The sequence below is a fragment of the Ctenocephalides felis genome, unplaced genomic scaffold, assembly GCF_003426905.1.
Source record: "Ctenocephalides felis isolate EL2017-DRISC unplaced genomic scaffold, ASM342690v1 CF-g0.4_SCAFFOLD_01604, whole genome shotgun sequence".
Lineage (NCBI taxonomy): Eukaryota > Metazoa > Arthropoda > Insecta > Siphonaptera > Pulicidae > Ctenocephalides > Ctenocephalides felis.
The window spans coordinates 25,732,656-25,759,628 of record NW_020537758.1 but is presented as its reverse complement, the minus strand read 5'-3'; the positions used below and the strand labels follow the sequence as shown (position 1 = coordinate 25,759,628).

General features: G+C 28.1%; 2 protein-coding genes across 2 annotated transcripts in view; one reads left to right on the top strand and one right to left on the bottom strand.

Annotated features, from left to right (window-relative positions):
- LOC113373573 (homeobox protein aristaless-like) overlaps positions 1-12,813 on the bottom strand; it is a 14,112-nt gene extending 1,299 nt beyond the window's left edge. The window contains exons 1-2 of the mRNA XM_026613864.1: positions 12,732-12,813; positions 6-376 (exon numbers count right to left, since the gene is read on the bottom strand). Coding sequence (XP_026469649.1) covers positions 6-376; positions 12,732-12,813 — 453 coding nt within the window. The remainder of the gene's footprint in view (positions 1-5; positions 377-12,731) is intronic.
- Positions 12,814-19,463: 6,650 nt separating this feature from the next.
- Positions 19,464-26,973, top strand: part of LOC113373572 (homeobox protein aristaless-like) — a 9,652-nt gene continuing 2,142 nt past the window's right edge. The window contains exon 1 of the mRNA XM_026613863.1: positions 19,464-19,511. Coding sequence (XP_026469648.1) covers positions 19,464-19,511 — 48 coding nt within the window. The remainder of the gene's footprint in view (positions 19,512-26,973) is intronic.

The following is a 26,973-nucleotide window of genomic DNA, read 5'->3' as shown; positions in this document are numbered from 1 at the left end:
AAAACATCAGGATAATGTGTCCTGGAAAACGCCCTCTCCAGCTCCTCCAACTGCAAACTGGTAAAAGTAGTTCTATATCTTCTCTGTTTCCTTCTTGGAGCAGTCGGATCATCATCATCACTAGGGGTGGGACTCGGAGATCTATTATTGGGGCCCGGACTGATGCTTGTCGTTTGATGGGGGCCTTGTTGACTCAGAATTGGGGGTGTACCCACCATCGCCGTAATTGACAACGATGAGGGTGGTAGAAGCGAAGATGGAGGTCGTACGTGTAACATTTGGGATCCTGGAGGCGGTGCTGTTACTGGTTTCAAATCAGGGGGCGAAGGTGTTCTTTGTTGTAAAGGATTCGGGCTGATGCCCATTGCTCCGCTATCTGGAAAAATAAAATATTAATTAGAAATTGCAATTAATTGGAAATTGAGAGAAATATGAGCTGTTGCTATATAATTTTTATATATGTACATGTGCAAAAATAATTCAATAAATACCTCTTCAATACAAAACTTCAAAAAAATCGATAAAATTCTATTTAAACTAGTAGTTGTACAATTAATTTGTCGCGCTCCACACAGTTTGAATATACGTTTCCAACTGAATGTAAAAAACACTGAAGTTAAACATGCATTAATTTCCGTAAATACTGATAACTTAGTTATGCAAAATATTTAAATAATAATTATAATAGACTAACAGCAGTAATTAAAATCATTTTCTGAAAAATACTGTGTATTATTTATTATCCACAAGTATATTAAGTAGTCTTTGTGTTGCACCGATTTCTGCATTTTGATAAATGACCAGCTTAATTGGATGTATTTTCTCCATATTTTAATAGTTCGTAATATTTAAAATACTCTATAATTGGATGCGTTTTGTCTTTTTTGTTTGTAATAGAATAACATTTTATTTTATGTGCATTATAAATTATCTAAAATCGACGTCTAATTACCGACCGTGTACTAATTATGCAAACGTGTCAGGTGAATAATCGTTTGGTGAACAATTATGATATCTGAGCTAAAATAATTACTTTTTAACAACCGATGTTTATACAATATTATTTTAAATGAATTTTACGATTTTACATAATTTTGCCGCATTGGAAAATGATAACTTTTAGAATTTTCAATAAAAGAAGTGCCTATCTCTTTTTTAATATGAAACTGTTATTTTTCGAGAAATCGTAAAATAAATTTGAATTTAAAGTACCTAAGATTCGATTAAATTTATACATTGCACAATTTAAAAATAATTTAAAATATTCTCATTTGTAAACTTTTGATCTGAATTAAAAATCAAGTACATACTAGATTTTTGTTTCCGGAAATCGTGTATAATCTAATATTAATTTCTATCGTATGAATAATATAGAATGATTTGCATTGTATATTATCCCAAAATATATTACAATAGTAATTGAATTCCCTAAATATTTATATATGTAAATTTCTAAACACTTACATAAAATTAAACATATTTATATATGTATTTATAATAAATATGAAGGATATATAGAAATATCCTGTTTCCTAGACCTTTCTTCCAATTATCAATTCATTTATATTTAATCTTTTATCACTATTAATTAATTCGGTCGTTTACAATTGTCACTTGACATTAATAATAAAATACATCAACGAATTGATCTATATCATTTGTTTTTGATTAATATCTTCTGTAATATATTTGTACAAGTTTTTGCCATATAAGAGATTTCAAGAATACCGGTAATCAAGAACTTGATATTATCGGAATATATTACTTATTTTCTGTATTTTGCATAATCAAACATGGAAATGTGTAATATAGTAATATATTCTACACATATTTACTTTGATTTAGACAGGACAACTTGCAAATTACGTTTGTATATATACACAATGTTTTTAGTTATTTTTTCTTCGCCAATACGAATAATTTATTTATTTATCATTAGTTTCTATTTGTTCACTCTATTTATTATATATCTAATATGAAATCTGCTGTCTTAATATGAAAGTTCGAGTATCATATTTAAAATGTTGGACTTACTCGATACATTGTTTCCTTCCAACAAGTAACGATTTTTGTATAACAAACTTAAAAATATTGCTGGTACGTAGTTTACATATTATTTTTTGTTTTCTTTTTGCTCAAACGATTCAAAACAACTTGAATATTTTGTTTCTATCAAATCGCTTTGGCTTAACAAAAAACTTTCACGCATATAATTTATCATCGCCATAAAAATTCCAGGTTGACGCATAAAGCACCTTCCTAAATTCCCAATATTATTTTCCGATTTGCATCGCTAATTCAACAACGTGTTTATATTGATTTTATTAATATATTCCTAATAATCGATATGATAACTTAGTATTTAACATGTGTAATTTTATTCAAGGCATTCGTTCTTGATAGAGGTATCTAATTAAAGGTAACATTGCCTGACTTTGAAACACTTGGAACTGTAAATATTTATGAATTAATTGTCAGTGAAATTAACTTTATCGCAAAGCTAGCACCCGCATAATTATAAATGTTGCAGACTATGCAAATCGGTTTGGGATGTCGTACATTAGCTGAATATTTTACTGGCTTAATTATTCACCAACTTATTTTTTGTAATTAAACACATTAATGTATCAAGTTAATTACTGAGTGCATTCAATTTTTTTATTAAACTTTTAATTAATTTGCTTCCTATATTAATGAGAGTTCCTATAATAATCCGCAGACAGCTGCATTATGTTAACGTCGTCTCAATATAGACATTAATGACGATGATAACATCAATAAGAAAAAATTAACACTTATTAATAATGATTAGCCTGCTTATATATAATATAAATATGAATTGTTTTTTATTGGTTTCAAATTGAAACTTTCAATTTTTCTAAATGTTTTGACTACTTAGATGGCCATAATATGGCTACTTAGATGACCATATCTATACCACTGAGGATGACATAAATTTATCAATATTTTATTTGATGATTGAATTTATTAAAATAGCGTATCGCAATTCTACTAAAACAATAAAATATGAAGAAATCGTAGTAAACATCTATCGAAAGTCTCTTTTTACCGATGAGCCGTCTTTCTCATCCGATCATAAATTAGACGCTCGTAGCCTTAACTATCGACCGCTCATATATTTTTTATAATAATTTTATAATTCTCTGGTTAATTAAAACAATCTATAATTTTCGAGATAAACGTTTTCGATCTAATCAGGATCTTTACCGCCGAAGAACAAAAGAAAAGTGTCAATAAACATGTCTTTGGAGACTCTAACTCAGCACGAGGCTGATTGTGAAACCAAATGCGGTCATCTCTTTTCGGAACGAAAAAAGGAACTTTACGGAACCCTGGGGAGGAATTTCGACGGGGTTCCATGAAAAATAAATATAAATATAATTACATATGTTTAATTACCATTATATAAACACGTATATTTAGTTAAATTATGTATAATTTTTATGAAATTCTAGACACGATATACTCTCATTTGTTCTTGGTTTCAGATCGTTATTCGTTATGTCCATATATGATACATTTTTGATATATAATCTATATATCTTTCAAAATCTTTGCATCTTATTTCTCAAATTTTACATATTAAAAAATATTTGACAACATGTATGCCACTATTTAACACATCGAACTAGGAAAACAAACGTACAATTGAACTAGTTTGTTAATATTTTTATCAACTTTAAATTTATTTGTTAATATGCAATTGAACTACATTTGTTAAAATAAATGATCAATTGGCACCATTTCTGATGTATTCGACAATTTTTATTGTATGAAATTAGTAAAAAAAAATTTTTTCAAACTTGAAATTCATTCAAGCAATATTTTGTATTGTTTCATACAAACTGATATAAATGAATCAAAGAAAAATTTGTGGGTATTCCAAAAAATCTCTTTTTTTATATTTTTAACAGCAATCAGAATCAGCAATCAGAACCTTACGTCCTATGAGCTGTTGGGCTGAAACTTCTCCTTAGTTCGTATTTTTTTAGATGGTAACCCAATAGTTAATCCATCCATATTTGATAATTTTTTGATTATTAGAATTAATCTAATAGGGCTGACTTTTTATTGGTGCAGCAATGCCGGGCAAGGGCTATTTTCACTTGGAAACATATTGCTATCTATATTTCCAAGTAAAAATCGTTGTCACTGCTGCCTGACAACAGGCTGCTCGAAGTGGGTATCGAACCCGGGACCTCTGATTAAGGTCTCAAAAAATCATATGAATTCAGATTTACTTTTTCAAATGCTTCGGGAATAAAATTTGAAGAAAACTAGTATGATTCTGCAAATATATAAATTTTGTTAAACTTTTGTCAAACCCAAACGCGGAAATATACACACTTATTTATCCATAACTTATCTATAATATCCATTTACATAATTAAATATAACATAGTGTTGGTAATATTTTACCATTCTCAAAATTTGTTTTTTAACTATTGGTTAAAATTTTTCAACAAAGTTAATTATTACTTATTTGGAATCGGTTTACATATATGCAGATTTCGGCGCTTGTGTAAATGGCACTTTTTGATAATGGACATTCATTAATATTACTTATACTATATATATTATTATTAATCATAATACATCAGTTCCTGCTAATTTTCATGACGTTTGCGTGCGTCAAACTAATCCTATTACCATATGCTTAATATTTAAATCGTTGCTAAATTTGTAAAATATAAACATGATTATTTTTAATCAAGAGATATGTAAGGTTGCGGCCTGTTTTTGTTTTGGTAAAGTGAAACAAAAACAATAGTTTTTATCTGATAGAATTAATATAAAAATCCCCTACCTATACCTATATGTATTCAACTTCTACGCACAAGTTTAATGTTCTAATAATGTTGTTTCGGCGAAAAAACGCACGTTTCACTAAATTAACATACAAATTTAAAAAATATACATACAATATAACTAAATTATTTTTGAAACCAGAAGGATCAGGAATGTAATAAAATTTGAGACAAAAGGAATATTTATTCCAATGAGATTTGAAATGTCTCCAAGTTCAGCCGCCGTTATCTAGTTTCTCAGATCACAATTTTTTATCATAAATGATCTATCAAATCTCATTCAAGGTCCAAAAAATTTGGTGTAGGAGACTTAATAGACTTCCAAAGAAACGCCTAGATCCCGACATCCTCATTTCTAAGAAAACACCTGGTCATTTAAATCATTATTGGTTATTACAAATCAATGTCTGGAGACACGGCATTGATGATCGTGTAGAATTTTGTTGGCACTTTCATAAAAAGACAGGGTTTGATTTTTAGAACGATTGAAATTTTATAATAATCACATAATAATTTATCAACATTAAAAAAAATGTATAATGATATGTATAATTTTTTTGACAAAATTAAAAGGCATTAAAAATTAATCCAGTTATAGGATACTTAAATGTTCTAAAGAATGAAAGACGAAAAAGGGTCTCGAAGCAGGAATTTTCCTCCTAATATGGGTGCGACCAAGTTTTCTTTTTACATTCTCTTAGATCTTACAGTTTTATATTTTCCGCTCTTCTTCAGTTCTGCATTTTAAAATTTCAGGTTCTATTATGATTCCTTTATTGAGGTCCAAGCCTCTGATCCATACAGAGTTATCTTCCAAAAGCTTCTGCACTTTACTGATAAATTTGATTATTCTTGCTCGTCTAAGCCCTGGATGAGTCTTTTTTTTATTTCCACTAACACCTGGATATTCGTGCGGTCACGACAGGTAATCATGACTAATAACTACGTTTTATGTTTTTTATATATAAATAGACTGTGCGAGAGTTAATTACGCAAGGCCCCTGATGTAGTCAATAAATAATTCTCGAATTACTTTATAAATTTTGTAGAAACACACCACTGAATTTATTTTATTGATTTAATAGAATTTTGTTTTTGTCCAATTAATTTTAGTTAATGTTAAAAGATACCATAGTGAATAAAAAAAATTACTTTAAAAGTAACTTCGCTATTTTTGATTATTATTGGTGCTCAATCCGATTTTTTTATACATTGTTGAACCAGAACATGTTGTTGTTTTATAGCTGTTTTGCTAAATATTTAACTCAAGTAATATAGTTTTCATAGTTTTTCATAGATATTAGTAATAATTCACTTGAATATCTTAAAAATAAAGAATATCGTTTTAAATAACTATAAGTACCATTTTGCCTCAAAGCATACAAAGTTATGGCTTATTCGTTATTTGTAGATTCTTTTTACTAGATTTTTCAACCTTCAGTGCTTAAGCTTGATTTAAAATATATTGCAGGCACCATCCATTTGATAAAGATAATCACTGGCTCTTAATACAAAAATAGGAAACTAACTGCTAGGAAAAATGCTCAGTAATGGCTCAGTCGTTTTTTGCCAAAATTATTGAAGTAATTTTTAAATTAAATTTAAGGGGTACAACTAGTGTAACCGCCTTAAAACAGGTGATTTTGGAAATTTATATTAAACAAACTGCTATATCAATCATTTCAAAATTTTAGGAATATATTTATACATGTTTTAAAAAACATAGTAAAATTTTTGAAGAAAAAAATTAAATATTTTTTAAGTTATCGTCGAACTCCAACGGCGCGACAAAAAAAAGGCCCTTCACTGGTGCAGTGATTCCGGCTTTCTACGTGGATGAAATTTTAAAAAAAATCTTGTTAAACTAGATAATATTGTCTGTAAAATGAACTACGATGAAAAAAAAATCAAAAATTGACAAAATGACGGCGTTTTTTAAAAAAAGTCGAATTTTACCCAAGATTTTGGTCGTTTCTGGACTGCCCAAATTCGATTTTTGATCCGATCAAAAAATTGATAATTCATTTTACGCAGAACTATATAAAAAACATGTAAAAAAATTGATAATGATCGGATCATTTGTTTTTGAGTAATCGATGCAGAAAAACGTGTTTAAAGATTAAATGATCGTTATACTTTATACTATATATATACTCTTTAAATGGCTGTGACTCAAAAACTATTTAAGATATCTATTTAAAATTTTGGTATGTTATTTTTAAAGGTATAATCTATCGAAATATGGAAAAATTGAAAATTCACACTAGTTGTGCCCCTTAAGAGCAGAAACTGCCAATAGAACCTATATGAATCTTTGGACTTTTGGATATATAGCAACTATATGAATCACGTTGAAATCCATAGTTTTATCTATAGTACACAGGATATTTTGAAAAAAACCGCTATACATGAAGATTTCTATAAATTTTCATTTTTTTTAAATATTATTTATTTACAATACTGTATGAAACTTTAGTGCCATAATCGTTTGTATCAAAATTTTATCAACCTCCGTCAAAGTCAATAATGTTCCGAACGAGTTCCAATAAGCTTTAAATACTAATTTTATCTTTAAAGTGATTCAGTCTGTTAATTAAACGATATTTTAAAATGTCCTTTATCAGAGTCCGATTATAATGAACATGCGCAGCGTGTCGTCGAACATGAACATCTGAAATTAATTTTACAAAGTGCGCTGATTACATTAATTCGATATTGCCTGTTACGTTTTTCGATCTCCGCTTTGATAAACATATTTATTGCTTTATTGCAAATCTTCGCGGCTGTGTAATTGAAATAAGCCGACATCGGTAATAGACACTGGCACCGAGGAAAATTTTTACCTTTGTAGTACTTTTTGTATTAAAAGGGTATTCTAGTCTAGAGACCTAAAGTTCATATGATTTTTGAAAAGTCGTAAAAAGGCAAACAATATTTTTACTATCAATTATGTGAGTAGGAGTTAAGAAATCGTGGGTAACGTAATGCGTGTAGATATAGCTCGCAGCGTAATTTTTACAACTTTAATTAATTTTTATAATTAAACATTTTTATATAGGTCTAATACTTTAAAAGGTTTGGTTTGACTATTAGCCAACAAAACCATCAAAATCCCAGAAGTGTAAACCTGAGGTTCTCAGGTGCAAACCTGAAGTGATCTCTTGCAAGGCACAAAATGATTGTCAAGGACCCAAATGTTTGATGTTTCTACTTAAGAAGTATTACATATGTCGGCTTGTTATATTTTCTTAAAATTAAGTTTCATCAAAAGTAATATTTTGCTACAATATTGAACATTTTTGGTAAGGTGGCTTTATTTAGTATTTATATAAACATTGTCACATATATGATAAAAATGTTCTTGGTCATACATCCAGTAATTAAAAACGGTTTTATTGGAAGAAAATGTTTTTTATTAAGAAAACATACCTTTCTGGTCTTGATTTGACCCATCTTCAGTGCTACAATTAAATATTTCAGGGTTACAATTTTTCAATTTATTTGTATGGCGAGTTTCTTTACATTTGTTTATGTCTGTTTGTTTTTTCATTTTCATATATTTTCACAATATATATCAGTTATAATACAAATTTATTAAATTGATTAGATTTATGCTACTTTACATGTTTTTGTTTATATTTTTATGTAATTATGCATTTTTTATATTGGTTTAAATTGTAACCCTGAAATATTTAATTGTAGCACTGAAAATGGGCCAAATCAAGACCCGAAACGTATGTTTTCTTAATAAAAACATTTTCTTTTAATAAAACTGTTTTAAATTACTGGATGGATGCCCAAGAACAATTTTATCATGTTATTCCACCATCTAAAGAAAAACATCTCGCTATATCTCACCAAAGCTCTGGGTTGCACTTAAAAGCTCATAATTTTCAAATTATTGACATTGATTTTTTTTGAGAGTTACGATCAATACTATCACCCTGTTTGAGCTTTTCAACTAACTATACATATGTAAAATATTAAATTTGATGCTAATATAACATAAATGTCTCGAGATCAAAGATCGGAAGCTCTTATAAATCTTTAAAAGTTGGTTAAAAGTTTATTTTAGCAATAATGTATTTGTAAAATAAACTTTCAAACAACTTTTAAAGCTTCCGATCTTTGATCTCAAATCATGTATATTATACTAGCATCAAATTTAATATTTTACATATGTATAGTTAGTTGAAAAGCTCAAACAGGGTGATAGTATTGAATGTAACTATCATAAAAAAATCCATGCCTATAGTTTGAAAATTGTGAGCTTTTAAGTGCAACGTAGAGCTTTGGTAAAACAGACCAATGATTAATTTTGATTTTGTTCATTTAAGCTATGGATCTGTAACCGTCAATACCATTTCTTGGACTACATCCAAAAATAATGAAACAATTAGTAAAATATAACTATTATAATAAAAACTATGTGAATAACCTGCAATAATTTAAGTAAATAGAATAACTAATCTCAGACTCTTATAGTTTGATATACTGATAAGGGATTATAAGGATATCAAATCCTAAGAATATTACTTGGACCACCAGCTCTCTTTTATCATGTCGTTTGGATTTATACATTTCTATATTGCAACAACGTAAACCTGATCGCAACATCGTAACTCGAAACTTGCACACAAGAGTCGATCTTTACGACGAGATTGTTGTAAATCCGTAATTAAATAATTACATATGACCAGTTGCATAAAGAGCCATTACACCGACAGATTGAATTAAAATTATTCTTGTCAAATGGGACGTGAAAGGTATTGGCAGATAATGAAATAGAATTCGAAACGAAAAAACATATTTGCACTAAATATGTTCTGATTAAAAATAACAAAAGGAATTTTTTTTAAATAAATTAGAGAAAACATTTTTATCCACATATTTCTAGCTAGAAGTTTCACAAAACGCACGGTTGAAGGTGCCTAATTTACCTATTAGTAATTTTTATATTATTTTACTAAATAAAAATTCTAATTAAGTTTCTCAGCCAGTTTATATTTTTGTTGAAAGTTATAAATAAGTTGTTGTTAAACTGCAATAATCTTTAATTAATTCTTGATAAATATCTTTCTTATTACTAACTTGTGGAAAACATTTTTATGGCACGCAAGTTTGATTATTTTTTACCTTGTGATTATTACGACGAAGTATGTTTACACCTAATAATATTTTGTTCAATATTAAAAATAAATCCAATGCCAAAAAAGACGTAACGAAAAAGATAGAATAAGGTCATATTTTATATGGAAATGATAATATAATATCGGCCGTTCAAAACACATTATCATAATTAATGTAATAATGTTCTTCAAAATAACAATTACTGAATACTACCATATTAAAATGGCATTTAAAAACATGTTGTTATGCTCTGATTGAAAAATGACTTTTATGCGCTATGCGTACAATTGAGTTTACTTTTTTTAAATCCAGAAATATTTCCCAAACACTTTTTATGAAACTACGTGTAAACGCATTAAATAAAAAATGAGTTATTTATTTTTATAATGTTTTAAAAATTGCTTAAGGTAAAAGAATTATTTATACTTTTTATTTGGTCTAAAGCTTTTGATTTATTAAAGTAATTTCTAATTCAAATTCATAAGTATTCAACCAATACTTAAATTGATTATATTAAGTATCATTGAACCAAATATGTTATTTGGTATTTCAGAGAAACATAGTCGAGGTGTTTATAACATATTTCTTACTTTATATATATACACTTAGATGTTTAATAAATTTGTAAATTCAATAAAATTTGTGGATACAAACTTCCGTCGATTATATACATTAAAACAGTTGTAGTCTCAATTGCAAGATTGATCGTCGTTAACAAAATTTCCAGCTCAGTTTTAAATTGTAGTATGTATATTTATATTTGTTTATCACCATAAATTATAATCAGGAATCTAAATCTGCACTTAAATATATTTTATTGAATGAAAAAAGTCTACGACTTCCGTCACAGTTGATTTTAATGTGTAGTTTCTGCATCGCTGCAGTCGTTCATTTCACTATTATTTTACTCATTTTGTGATTTTCTAAGCCTCGTGTCTTATTAAGATAACTTCAATAAATTTCTATGGATACAAATTGATGAAAATAATCAAAGTAATAGCTCTAATTAGCAATTATCCGCTCGCCGGCCGTTGGCTCTCGACCTCGCCGTAATAACATACCTGAATGTCTCTCTTCCAACCTGAGAAACGTACTTATAAATATTTCTATATATATATATATATATATATATATATATATATATATATATATATATATATATATTATACATCAATGAAAAAATATTGAACAATATAAATATACTTTTTCTCTTTCTTCATATTTACTTGGTCAAGATGTAGGGAATAAAGATTTTTTTTGAAAACAAATTGATATTTATATAGATATGAATCATAAATACACAATCAAAAATGGTAATAAACGAATGAAATTTATTATAATTATTTTGTAGTATTAATCTAAATTTGTGGATGATTGTGTATCTGTGTCGTGTGAAGTATTTGGTCATGAATCAAAAACAACTATATCTACCTCATTTGTAAAAAAATCAAATTTATAATATAATATATAATAGATCACACTTTAATGAATAAAAATATTATCAGTTATGGCAAAAAGGCAAAAAATTATTGCCTCTACAAAATTGTTCGTTATTAAGAAAAAAGCTATTTATTATTAAATAACTTGATTTGGACTACAAATTAAGTGAAATTTCACAAGCATTGTCCAACTAATAAATTTTTGTAGACTTAGTCAAACAATCTCTCTTAGATTGATATTTCAATATATTATATAAGAAAATGTATAGAATTTGTACCTTTGCTATAAATTTATTAACTTCCCGTAGGGTAAGTTATTGTAATGGGCCGAAAATCGGAATTGAAAATTTTAACATTTCTCGACGTTTGAAGGTTTTTGAACGTTTTGGCATACCTCAGAAAAAATGGATGTGTGTGTGTGTGTGTGTGTGTGTGTGTGTGTGTGTGTGTGTATGTATGTATGGATACAAATTTCCAGTCACGTTTTAGGGCGCACGGATCAACCGATTTGAATGGTTCAAAAAACATTCGATTCCTATTGATAGGGAAAAGAGCTGATTAGTTTTTGGCGAAGGCAGGTCCAGCCGTTTCGGAGATACGGAGCAAAGAGTGCAGAAAATAGAAATCGAATTTTTGAGAGAACGGAGTATCTGATTTGAATGATCTAAAAAGCATTCAATTAGTAATGATTGGGAGAAGTGCTTATTAGTTTTTGGCAAAGGCAGGCCCAGCCATTTCGAAGATATGGAGCTAAATATGTAAAAAATGGCAGTTTTTGAGAGAACTAAGCGTCCGATTTAAATGATTCAAAGAACTTTCTGCTTGTCTTAACAAAATAATTGATTTTGGAAAAAAAAATTTTGTTCAATTTTTTTTTTTTTTTTTTTTTTTTTTTTTTTTTTAGTTTATCAAAAATATTTCAGATTTTATTTTTAATTCTGGCTATAGTTCTAATATACTTTACAAATATTTTCAACTCTGCAATTCAGTTTATATAATTCTCATAAATATTAGACAATGTTACAATATTTATAATAATCTATTTGAAAACATTCAGTATTCCTCGAACATTTCGGTACGGGAAGTTCCAGCAATTTGCCTTAAGGCACGATGCCATAAATGCCTCAAGACAGAATTCCACTTACAGCTAGTTTACTACTAATTGGAACAAATATTTATGAAATATTACTAATCATAAAAATTTCTAACAAAAAATTGTTATATTGCTCAATAGTTAAATATGAACTACAATAATGCAGTTAAAATAAAAAATTAATATATGTATATGTATATATATATATATATATATATATAAATAATTTGTTTCCTATACCTTTTTCTTTTATAGCTAATGTTATATGAATTTCGCAAAATATTATCATTCTCAAAGTCGGATGTTTTCTGAAGACTATCATCTTGCATTTATATATTATATGCATAAAGCTTATATGTAAATACGATTTGCACATTCATAAAACTGCAATTGAACATGGGAAAGTGTTGAGATAACTGAACATATATAGATATTTAGAATTACGTGATAAAAATTAAATTCGAAAGTGAGATTTATCTTATAATTAGATATTTTCAAATCGCTGTATTAACGTATTAAATGGGAAACTGTAATTTGCATTGAATTTCTTGTATATCTGAAGAGTAGGTCATTATGCTATTATTGGACTTTACAATCAACGTCACACTTTTCAATCATTTTTAAATATTAAGTATACACAAATTCGTTTTATTTTAGGTTTTTTCCTATTTTGAAATATTTTAATAGTGTAATAGTGATTGGTTCATAATAATTGTAATTTTAACCTTTTGATTTTACATATAGAGTTTCACAAACCCAAATTGAAACCAAATGTTCTTTGATATTAGACCAATTAATTATAAAAAGTATTTTTATACCAAACTTGTATTATAAATGAAACACATACCTACATTTCCATTTTATTCCTAAAGAATTCTTACATAATTTAATTGAATAAGAAATATCTAGTCAGAATATACATTGGTAATTGCTTATTAGCAATTTAATTCCCATTGCAAAATATTTCCGATGGAAAGTATAAATCTTATTTGCTTTATACACGCATGTCCGCGATTTCTGTGGTTAAGATAAAAATTCGATACGAGAAAATTCCTATCTTATGAATTGCAATAACGTAATTAACATAGGCGTCCTCTGAGATAATAATAATTATTTTATTTTAATTCAGTTATTAACTTTATTTCAATACTGTGCTTCAAAGATGAATATTTTTCATTTTGCGACGAAAGCAACATGTCGCCGGAGCGGCTGCATACGAGTGGAAAGGGTTAACAGTATTATCCTATGTGCCGTGCACTATACAGTTGAAAAAAGTGAAAATAATTATGATAGTAAAAATATAAGAATAATGTAGATACACGTAATTAATTAAATATAAAGACAAATTATTTAATCAATAAGATTACCTTGTTTATGCGAAAACGATTACCATTAATACGGAAATCTCATACGATCTCATATATAAATATAGTTTAATAATATATTACTATTTTACTTCTACAATTTCCCATCGTTTAAATGTTAAATTGTAGTCTATTTCTCTGTTGTTAATTATCGTTAATATTAACTGCAAACTTAAACATATCTAGAGATACATTCGGTCATATTTTATTTATATATTATTATAATTATTAATGAAACTGAGACAGTTATCGTGCATATCTGTTCTAAACGATAAATTGTTCTGATAAGATTATATACTTTACGATATTCGTATTAAATGAACGGTCTCAACATTAATTGCAGAAATTAATATCTAATGATTATAAGTAGATGGATCTCGTTTATCACTATCTTGTACTGCATTAATAACTTTATATGATTTTTTCAGTTACAAATATATATACAAAATGAAAATGTTCTATTTATATTCCATAGATGGATTTGTTTCATAGTAGAATCTGGCAATTATTTGCTGCAGAATTTAAATTTGTGATATAAGAATGAAAATTCAGAACTCGAAATGAACCTTTGTTATGAGATCTTTCATTTTTTTAAAAAAAAAATCCGTACCCACCTTACCGTACCCACAAAATTGAAAAGAATTCATCAATATTACTGAACTAAATTATCTACTACTTATTGCTGATATTTTGGTAATTAACTACAGATTTTCAACTTAAAGCAAAACAACAAATAAATTGTTGTATCCGCATACAAGTAACAGTTAAATTTACAAAAAATCGAACGAAAAAACTCTAACTCAATCCAAAAATGGAAACCTGTTCGGACGAACATACTTTATCTTGCTCATTTTGGACCCTATCTCAAAATTAGTGGTGATGGCGACTGTCACTACCGTACCTTGGCACAACCGTAGCTTTTCTACTACCTTTTAAAAAAATAATAAAATTTTAAACTTGATAATTATTTTAAAGCCTTATTAATTCCTTGTTGCATTGATTTAATATTTTTATTTATACAGATGTTGTCAATTTTAATATAATACCTCGATTACTTATTATTTATTAACGCTGTTTATCCTTCGCGCAGTTTTCCTAAAAAAATATTCAAGTAACACGTACCGTATTTTATGTACGATATAAAATGTTAATTTTTATCGTATGTCACTCCTTAACTGCGACGAGTTTATAAAAATGTCTGTATTAAATTTTTATGGAAATAATTTGTCATGGACAACAATACGTTTACAACGTTTATTATCATTCATATAATGTTTATGCGATTGTAAACTTTATGATATATAGTTGAGAATTGGCAAGACTGCTATCAGAACTGCCAATTATGGGATATTATTACCGATTATTTTACTTACGTTGATTATTTGTTTCGTTTTAATCGAATTTTCTCACGTAATATAATGAAATTGTTATTGCCTGTTGTAAAATATCTAGAAAAATGTAGAGTGCTACAATACTACTCTTAATAATATCGAAGTTCATTACAATTTTTTGTTCATTTCATATAAAATGTGTAATAAGGGGTAATAGAATAAATATTCCGGCCTTGTGATCGAGATTTTGAAAATTGAGTAACAACTTCTAATTCCTTTGTACTTTTTTTTATTTAAATTTGTTATTGTTTATTATTATTACTAGATGTTAAATTATTTAACAGTGGTAATACATATTTTAATTAAAAAAACCTTCCAAGTTCTTTACAATTTGTATACATAGTGTAAAATTATATCATTTGGACAAAAAACATATAAGTCCTTTAATTTTTCATAGAAATACTTACTTATGTGCTCAAGCGATTCAAAACATGAATAAACTTGAGTAATTTTTAATCTGGATTATCATAATCTACCTTATTATTTGAACTACTGTTGTTGAAGAATTTAGATATCGCATTAATTAATTTAGAAGAGTTTTTGATTTATTTTTGATACCAGGCCTCTCCTTGATTAGAGATATAGGACTTCAACAAGAAGTTCCAGGTTGAATAACCGCCTCGGAAAGCATGATGTCAAGCAGTAGTGACATCGGTTTTCATTTAAAATCATAGATAGCAATGTGTTCCCAAGCGTAAATCCCTTATCCGGCATTTCTGCATCAATTAAAAATTGTCACATTAAAAATAGGACAACCGTTTGGGTTGTCGTCTATAAAAAGCCTTGTCAAAAAATAAAAAAATAAATATTAATATGAATCATTTACAAAGGGTCTGGGCGTGTTTCCATACAAAATCGGCCCCATCCTGGTATTCAAATGATTTTGATGCCATTTTATAAGTATTTTCAAATCCGTAGCTCATCAGCTGGCCGAGACATTAGTGAAACATGTAAAAGTGGCCCCTTTTTCCGAACTCACGTTTGTCAGAAATATGAGTGATATCGAAAAATGTTATTGTCATTCTATTTGTTTCGATTATAAGATACATTTAATTTTGTCATTCTTCAAAGGATTGCATGTAAATTATTGTGACTACTATTTTCATTCAATAAATTTTTAAGTGATTCTATATCGCGGTATTCTTAGTATTGATAAACAATCAATAAGTCACCAAGACTACTGAAGTTTCTTATGGTAATTTAAACTACGATCAATAAATGCGTTTCCCTTACGCGTGCATTTTATTGCAGCTCGCGTTGCATTTCCAATTTTTTTCGTAAAATCATATAGAAATTTAATAAAATAGCAGGGAGATAGATTATTCAAATGTAATTTTGTTATAAAATTATTCCAGAAATTGATTGTAAAATAAAACAATAGCCAGAATGAAGCTAATAATCATGTTAGGCAATGAAATCTTAAAGATTTTTTAATTTGTGTTATTGTTGTTGATTTATATGTATGTGTTTCATTCATACCTATAGCAAATTCAATATTTTCTAAGGCCAAATAATAATGTAGTTATGTAGATTATATAATATTTTCTTTGAATGCTTAGTAATTCTCAATATTATCTTGTAATTATATCGTTTAATTAATCGATACAATATTCTCGCGGAATATATTCATAAATCAAGCATATTTTTAATATCTTGATGAAAGTAGTTTATCTAAATATCTTTACGAGTCTAGATATGTAATAAAAGTAATTTTTCTACTTTAGGGCGAAGAAGATTGGAAAAAAGTATGTATAAAATTTCATTATTGCAAATTATATTTATTTCATATTTAGGCAAATGCTGGACTCGTTTCTGATAAAAACTAGCACAATTGATGAAAGAATATGCAATTCATTTTTCTTAAGTATTCAAAATACTGCACAATTTACAAGTAACACGTTTTGAACTATATAAAATCCCTTAAGCAAAAGTTAATTTCTTTTTTTTCTAAAATTAAATTATGTCTTTAGTATATTTATGGAAATAGTTTTCCCTAGCTCTTCTCTTAAAAAGTAAGGCGCACGTCGAACGTCAGGTGAACGGAAGCGATTTATTTTCGCGATGGAACGATCGACCGGACGCGATCGAACCGACGGCAATTATCAGAGTCGCGGGGGTGTGACTCACTCGACGTTTAACCCGCTATGCAGAAGTGATCGAGGTTACGCTCGGCGGACCGGGCGCTATGCGCGAAACACATCACTTGTACGATTGGTACAAGTTATACATTATATATTTATACATACTCAATCCTAATATTTTTTTGGATTTATGTCACATGTTTCTAAAACATGAACAACAGAAAAATATTGTCAAAATGAAAGACTTGACTGTGACTTTCTAAAGTAGCTTTTCTAAAATCATTATACTTTAACAAATATTGCATTGTTTATTTGGGTACTTCTTGTGATGTTACATGTTAAAAATAACTTAAAATAGAAAAAGTAAAAAATAAAATAAAATAGAAAAATTATTTTAATTATAAAAATAATATTAAAGCTGAGCGGGAAAAAAGTACGCGGTAAAAAATGTTAACCACCATTATTTCAAAAGCAACTATAGATGTTTTAACGGTGCTGTATTAAAGTAGAAGGCAAAATATGTATAACATAGGGACAGTCTCGATTTTCCGCCTTGCGTCCCGTCTTTTTATAAAAACAATATTTGTCCCGGTTTTAGGTGTTTTGTCCCGGATTGTCCCGGATTTTTAAAAACGTTTTCATTGCCGTTATATTTTTTAATTAATTTCAACTACAAAATTTAAACCGAAAAAATGTGCATATAAGTTTTTCGTTCACCAACAAACACCCCCCTCCCCCCGCTCTCGCACCCATTCTAATTCGTCCAGGATTTCATGCAAAAAATATGGTCACCTTAGTATAACCAGCTTTCACCTTAATTTCTTATATATATATATATATATATATATATATATATATATCATTATTTATACCAAATAAATTTTTTGTTGGTAGTTTTTAGTTTTGATCTATTATTTTATATGTAATACCTAAATACAATTTTTAAGTACACGATTTTTATATGTTTTATGATTCGTAATGCTATTACATTTTTTTTATTCTCTATTTTATTTACAACTGTCCAGTTAAGGACATTTAATAAATTTGGGGAATTTACAATTGTCAGCCGTAAAGGAACACTGTATATGTACTAAATGGGCATGTTGGAAGAACAACTCAATATTATTAGATTTAACAGTTTTTTTATATAACCTGTATAACGGCTTACATGTAGTTGGGTTGAAAAGGACCAACTATACTTTTACCCAAACAAAAGTGTTATCAATAGGAGATTAGTAAATAAAAAAAATGAAGTTTAAAAAAGCGATTTTACAAAAGATAGATTGAATTATTGATAATTGTTCCGTTAACTATTAATTTTTAATTAATAGTTATTCTAATTCTGCTGATGAATATTTCTTACCAAATACCAGATCAAGGTTATATACCATGTGATTTTTGTAAAAAAATGTATCCATGAATTTTGCATTTCACATTGGTTAAATAACGTAGCTGTTATTGCGTAAAAATCCTTTTAAATTAAAAATAAGGCATTGAATTTTTTTGCCTCCTCTATATAGGCAGGTACATAGATAGGCAGGTTAAATGACAAATTTTAGAAAAATAGCAAAAAAAAAACATTTTTATAATTAAAAATTAATTAGCAATTTTACTGCACATAGTTTGTTTAATACGTGTTATGTGTAGTGATTTAGTTTCTCTGATATAGACAGTATACTACTAAAACTCAAGTTGGACTTTTTCGACCCTACCTATCCTATATATTGATTTTTATTATTTTTAATTGGAATTCCTGCTACAACAGGCAATGATCATGAAGAGCATTGCGTTATATATAGTCAATATAATAGTAAACAAAGAGTATTGTATGTGCATACATGCTAGTATAAAATTCACTCTCAATATGCAATAAACCAATGCATTGAATTCGCTTCTGCTCCTGAGTTCACTGGTAAATTACTTCATCATAACTCTCATTTGCGTATCGCAATTATATATGCACATACGTATAATCGTTGTAAATACTGTATCATTTTAATCTCATTTCTCGTGTAATGGAGTACTTTAGTTAATTTCTTGGAGTTTTTTATTGATAATAATGCAGCCGTACGAACCGTATATGTTTCGTGTTACGCGAACATGAAACGATGCAAATGGGTGCGTAATGTGTTTATCATGAGGGTTGCCGGCTGGGTGAAAGAAACTATTCGTCGCAAATGTAAGGTAAATAGTTGTATATAGTATTATGTCTTTAGGAATAAAACTAATACGTTTACTATTTTTCATATTGTATGCGAGAAAAATTGCTTCAATATTGTATTCATACTGCAATCAAAAAAGTAATATGTAATAGATACTTTTTAAACTTTTTAGTATGTATCACACTATATTTTCATTAGACTCTCAAGGATTTCAGGTAAATTTTTTAAATATCTGAAGTATGTTTATTTATCGGTACGGAACCCAAAATTTATACGAGGCACAAGATCCAATTTTATTTTCAGTAATTATACTGTCTAAATCGAATGAACTGCATTACAACAAATAACATGTATCAAAAAATTAACTATCAACCTATGTTCCGTAAGATTCCTTGTTAATTCCAAATTATAGAAATATGTTTTTTTGCTATTTTTCTAAAATATGTCATCTATCTTAAATGCCCCGCCTACGAATTATAGCAACCTTACTTTTAATTTGAACCACTTAAGGGATTTTACAAAATAATAGCTAAGATATTTTACAAAGATTACTCAGTAAACATTGATCTGGTATTAAATTCTTACTTTGTGATGGCCGTATATCTACTGACAGTGACATTGTTAGAATAAAGGTGATGGCTGGTTGAACAACTGTTGCCTTCTACTTTAAAATAGTATATATATATATATATATATATACGTTACTTGTTTTTGAGATAATTATAGTAGACCCTTTTCACCTGCGGACTTTAAAGCTCCGCTTTATCCTCCCAACTTCTGACTAAAATGAAAGTTTACTATATAGACTTCTTTCTGCTCGAAAAGAGTTTGTTTTAGTACTTTATCCTCAAAGTAGTGAAAAACATTATTTTATCAAATTTTCATCTTTGAGCACACCTAAATTCGGTTAAATTTGAATCATTTGAGCTTTTGTAAGTTTGAAAACTTGTAGTTTTCACTTGTAAGATTCACTTTTTATATTGTATTATTTCCAAAATGACTTCAAAATGATGAATAATTATATAACATACGCAGTTAAGAATTAATTAGAAAATGGCAAATGATTTCATCTTCCAAATGTTGAATTTTTCAATTTGAAAATGGTGGCAGCATTTCACATATGTATTTAAAATTAAGCGAGAAATATCCCACACGAAGATTGAAAAAAAATGGCCATACGACCTTAAATAAAATGTCAAAAAATAAAAAAAGAGAGATATCTCATAGGAGATAATCTCTTAAATGCATTAACACCAACAGCATATTGTCTTAAAAAATGTATATTATTTGATTGACTATAAAACTATGCGAATAAAAATTTTTAAGATACCCTGGACGTTTACTAACTTAGTCTGTAATTATACACAATTTCTTACTGTGTCGCTGCGAACAACTTAATATTAGAAACTTTATGCTTAATCCTAATATTTTTATGAAAATTATACGTTATGATAGAGCCACAAATTCTATCTGGTCTTTCAGTTACAATTCCAGCACATTTCTGTCAAAAACACAAGTAATATAAATAATATATAAATATATATATATATATATATATATATATATATATATAGATATATATATATATATATATATATATATATATATATATATATAGAATATCCAATGCTTTTTTCTGAAAGTACATGAGTATTTGTTTACAATTAAAAGCAGCGTATGTACAACTTAATTGTATGTGATTCTCAGCGTACCATTATGTAGAGATCACGATTTACAAGCAACTATTAATCCTACTATAATAGTAGGTCAGTTAATATCTATGTACGAAAGCTCTTTTCTGTCCACCGTGACGGTGACCGATAAGGTGACGTGAGCTCTCAGCGCGCGCCATTAGCTAATGCACGAGGAGCCGGCGGCTGATAAACGCCGCGGAGTCGCGACGGATGGAACACCCGAAAATTTTAGCCAAAACGTATTATATGCCGATTTCGAACATTTAAAAAACATTGGATTGATTGATTCAATAAGTCGCCATTTATTCTTAAATTGGGAATCCTAAGTATCTTGCAAAATAATTGCAACATTTCACAAAAGCACCGTGTGAATCTTATAAATTGAGAATGTAACAGCTGATTAAAACACCAATATCACCTGTAGATATTTACTTTCCAATTTTTACTAGTCTATATCTAGTTTACTAGATATTTGTGGAAATTGTTTACTTTCCAATTTTTACTAGTATTCAATTTCCATACTGGCAGATTTTTTATGAGAATTTTAGATTTCAATTTATGGTAAATTATCAGCAAACGAGCGTTAATTAGGTAGGCAATTAGCAGTTGGTCGAAAACTTTGACTTACCAATTTCAGTTCATAAAATTTTGAATTAACTAATTTTTTAGGAAGAACTGGAATTCGATCTATAGAAAATTATTTATAAAATCTATATGAATCTGTCTATAGATAGATATAGATAGATAGTCTACAGTAGCTGGCAAAACTCATGTAATTCTTTTAAAATATCTCCAGAATTAATGAATTGAGAATATAATTGCGTGCTAATAATTTAGCAGTTTGTTTCAAAGGTCTATTCTACATACTAGCTGAGTTTGATTTTCTGTTGTCCCAGTATTATTTTTATTTTTCACAAATTTTATTTATTTTATTTTTAATTTTATTATTGTCATTATTTGCGTTTTTATATTGAATCATCATAATCCGGATATCATTTTAATGAAAATACTATCCTTTATTTTGTACTCTATTTTATTTATATTTATGTTATTATTCACCTGTGTTACTAGATGTTATATTATTTAGCAGTTGTAACAGATATTGTAAATAAAAAAAATTCAATTTCTCATCTTCGAATAAAGCTACTTCAGGAATTCTTTATTGAACTATTATTAAATCAATTCAAAATTTTATCTAAATTATTAGAGAATATTTTTGTCCGCATGTGGCCAAGGGCTACGGGTATGGCTTTTACAGCATATATTTAAGTCATATTTGTGTAAAAAATATTGTTTATAACAAATGTAATAATTATTAATAAGTTCAAGTTATTTCAAACGAAAACTACAACAGCATTAAATAAAAAATCAGATTTAATTTAAATATATTGATCAAGCTTAAAGTTGTCTCAAAATCCTAAATGCTTCATGCTCAAATTAACGAAATTAGTTTTTTTTAATAATGAGGCAAATAATTTTAGCTGACCAAATTTGAAAAAAAATGTTTATCCGATGATACAGAATTATATATTTGATTCGATCTATAAAAACTGCCAAGGCCAAATGATCGAAACATCCGAAAACAAACATAGTAAATTAAAGCCATTTCCAAAACCAAATTTTAATGGACAAAAAACTTAATACAGTCGCATATAAAGCAAATGCAAATATTGCATAAAGTTATTAACCTAACAAAGATTTTTTTTAATTTTATGTTTCCGATTGCTTTCGAAGAAAATAACCAGTTCGTCGCTTTGTAAAAAATGTTCCCTAATGTGCGGTAAACGGCGTCGTTTTGGACTTGGACTGTAATTACGAATCGCGAGCGATTTGGCGAATTCTCGGTATCGATGCCATCAGATCGAAATGTTTTGCGGCGAATTCGCGCTTTTCTTCGACAACTTGCGTGAGGTGTTCGCGGATTTAGAAGTAACTGCAGGAAAAAATGATTTCATGAACGCAGCACTTGTTACATGTTCTAGAAAAAGTAAGAGTAATGGTGTGTAAAACACTTAAGTGGAATTTTATCATTACCAAGATATATAGATGCAAACATTTTACTGTGGATTGAACTGACAGAGAAATTGGCGTGGTTGGTGATATAGTTATTTAATAACTTCCTGTACAATTACTTAGAGAAATTGAAAAAAAACGAATAATCAAGTAATTTATTTATAACTCAGTCCTTATTATTCTGGCATAATTTAGCAAATATTGAGGAATTTGATAAATATATTTCTACCAGTTTTCCATGAAACATATAACTGTATTAGAGCTTTTAGTTAGACTAGATGTTTCAAAATGGATTTGGTTTTTGGAAAAAGAAGTTCCCGTTTCTGTGTTATAAATTAATAATTATTGATTTGCAACGCCATAATTTTATAATGAAAATAGTGTAATCTGTAAATGATAGTTAAGACTTACGAATAAAAATGGCTAAAATCGGCCACATTCAAATCTGTAATTATTCTTTCACCATATCCAGATGAAACATCTGAGATGACAACATATTTATTAAACCCTTTCCACTCGGATACCGCCACTCCGGCGGCAAAAATGATTTGAATCTCAGAATTCTCGAGAGGAAAGTAAATTGTAAGTAATAATAAATAATAAAAAGTTGAAATTTTTAAGTAATTATAAGAATTTTACTTACATATTACAAAAAATAAATGAAATATGTATTATTTATTTTTATTTGCGATCTTCATATCATAACCAATACTGCGTTTATTGTTTGCTTTTGAAAGGACAGGTTTCAACAATTTGTTTCAAAACGATAAACACCATATTTGTTTTATGACCATATTAATTTTTTTATATTTTTTCCTTATAATTTTAGTCGTCTTGTTCATACATTTTACTAAATATTTCATCGGTTACCATAATCTGCTTTAAGAAATACATCACAATCTAACTAGATCATCGTTAGGCCACCACTTTCATTGAGAATGTTTCACAAAGTGTCACAATGAGCAGCGGCGGCAAAAAATCTTGACGCAACTCGATACCTAATCAGATCTCTCGTTACAAGAGCAACGAGCGACGGCAAAAAATATGAAAACGTACAAAGCAATTCTTGGCAATCAGCATTCGCCACTTTTGCATTTCCGTTGGTTTGCCGCAATGAATTGTTGCATTGATAGTTGATACACTTTGCATCGGAAATTTGACATATTAATAAATTTTCACATAAATATATCTAGCAGTGTATGCCATTGCCTATTCGTACAAATCACTAAAACATCCCGTCAAAACCCTACCCTAAATTAATTACATCTATTCTTATAAGTTTAATTTTATAAAAATCTAATAAATTATTTTGCTTTGGAAGTAAGCAATTGATAAGAGCTTTCATATTCATTCATTCATTTGTCATTTTGTGGGCTTTTTCCTAACTTAGCGGTTAAAGCTCTGGGAATAAAGATTCTTACTAGGTTCGCTTTCCTTTTTACATAGCTTGATGTCCAGCACTAGTGATAGCAGTTTTTACTTAAGAATATAGATGGAAATATATTTCCAAGGGTTATTAGCCTTTCTTCGATTTGCTGCCACAAGTTAACAAATCATCAGTACTTTGGATATTCTAATAATATAAACATATCAAATAGAGATAGACCAGTTGCTGAGATGCCTTCTAAAAACAGGTCGTAGGACTTCTTAGTGGTCTCCAAATATAAAAAGAAATAATATATATAAAAGTTGTATAGTTTAATAAAATTGTTCGAAAATTTATAATTTATATAAGATTTGATCAAAGACTTGAGCAATTCCAGTATCGAATCATAAATTACAACTCTGCAAGAAAACTTCTTTTAAATTCTAAATCTTAGCTATTACTTTGTGTTTATTTGCAAAATTTATTGCAATTACAAACAACTATTTAAATCATTACACAATCAATATGTTTGCTGCAAAAATAAATGAAATACTTTACTAAAGTAAATATTCCTCTCGTATTACTAATAGACTCGGATTAATAATTCATATTTATGGATCAGGAAGCGTGTTGAAATGTTACTATTAGCATTACTCTGATTAAATAATTTACATTTCATTTCATTATTATTTACGGCGTGCTGAGCGATTATAAATTCAATAAATCATGTTAAGTTGCACAAGAAATATGTAGTTATAATCAGAATCACAGAATGATTAATTAATATTTTTCAAATTTACAAATAATTAACTTAAATATGTAACTCTATTGTTACTTAGTTCTTGCTTTCTATTTGAAGAATTTTTTGTCTATTTATTTAAAGCATATTTTAAACTGAAGTAGCTTTTTAAACACTCTTTTTAATTGAACTTTATAGAGGTGGCTATAACAAAGCCTATCATCTTTCAAACAGTTGTCAATCAAATTATATTGATTTATGTGGATGAATTCTAGTCCTAAAACATTGAGGTATTTGTACGTTGCAGGAAGTATTAGTAAATTAGCAATTATCACAGTATTTGCCATTTTTTCCACTGGCATACCGTTTCCAATTGAATTCATATAACTCGTCCTGTCAGTATGAAATGATTCAGCTAAACTGACTTTTTTTTATTGACTTAATTAGTAATTATTAGCATTACAGAATATCTCCGAGCGGCCATAAACCGAGTAAGTTTTCACAGGATAAGATCCGAGAGCAGTTCGGAGCAATTAAAATATGAAGGACATTTATGTGTTGGCAACTATGTTGCAGTTTGGTTTATGAATGTTTTCTGCTCAATAATTTTATGGCTCATACCTTTATTATAGTATTAAGTAGAGAATTTTAATTAATGACTTGTAAAAGAGGATCTTAGGCGGGTACGGACATCGATGTTTTATGCCTGGTAGAACATCGACTATAAAATCGATGGACAATGTATCAGAATTTAATGGTCTTTTATACGTGCGTAATTGAAGTCATCTGATAAATGTTTCTTTTTTATTTTGCCAGGGGATTAAATCGTAAAAATTCAATATGCAACGTATAAAATCGTTTAATTTTCTTACTGACACGTATGAGCTTTAATTTATGACGTAGACGGAAATTTGCAAGATGCTGAGATTTCGTGAGAAACGTGTTGTTATTCTTAAATACTTTGTTTTATTTAATAACGAATAAAATTCAAAACGATTTAGTACATATGGTTAATCGCAAAGCCGCTGTAAATATTGATTTTTCATAATACTTTATTTGTACTATCCCTGTATGTATTCGTGAAGATGTATATATTTATTTTATTAATATCCGTTTATAGCTGTTTAATTATATTCATATTTATGCATTCATTTGTTTTTATCTCAGTTTTTATAAATTTTATATATATATTTAATATTTTAAGTCACCGATCAATTTTTCTATTGCAATTTTTTATGAATGGTTAAATTTTATAAATAAATATTATATACCTAATTATATACCTTTTATTTATTCTTATTGAAAAATAAAATTAATTAAAATATGCTAATTTGTAAAAAAATAAAATACTAGTTAGTTACAATACACTTTCCACTCTGACATATACCTCTTACACTGAATGAATTTACCATTTTCTACTAAATGAGTTTGCCGCCTTCCATGACCCGAAAAATACTTTTTTTCTTAAAAGATTTCACACACAATATCCAATATCCGATCTAGCATCCCTAATTACCAGAATAATATACAGATCATTCTGCTAATGGATCATAAAGAATGTTTACTGAAAACTAATCCTTGTAATCCTCTTTAGCTTTTTGAAAACGATATTGAATGCATCAATGATCAATACAGATTTCCAAGGCTGTTGTAAGAGTAAATTCTAGTAACA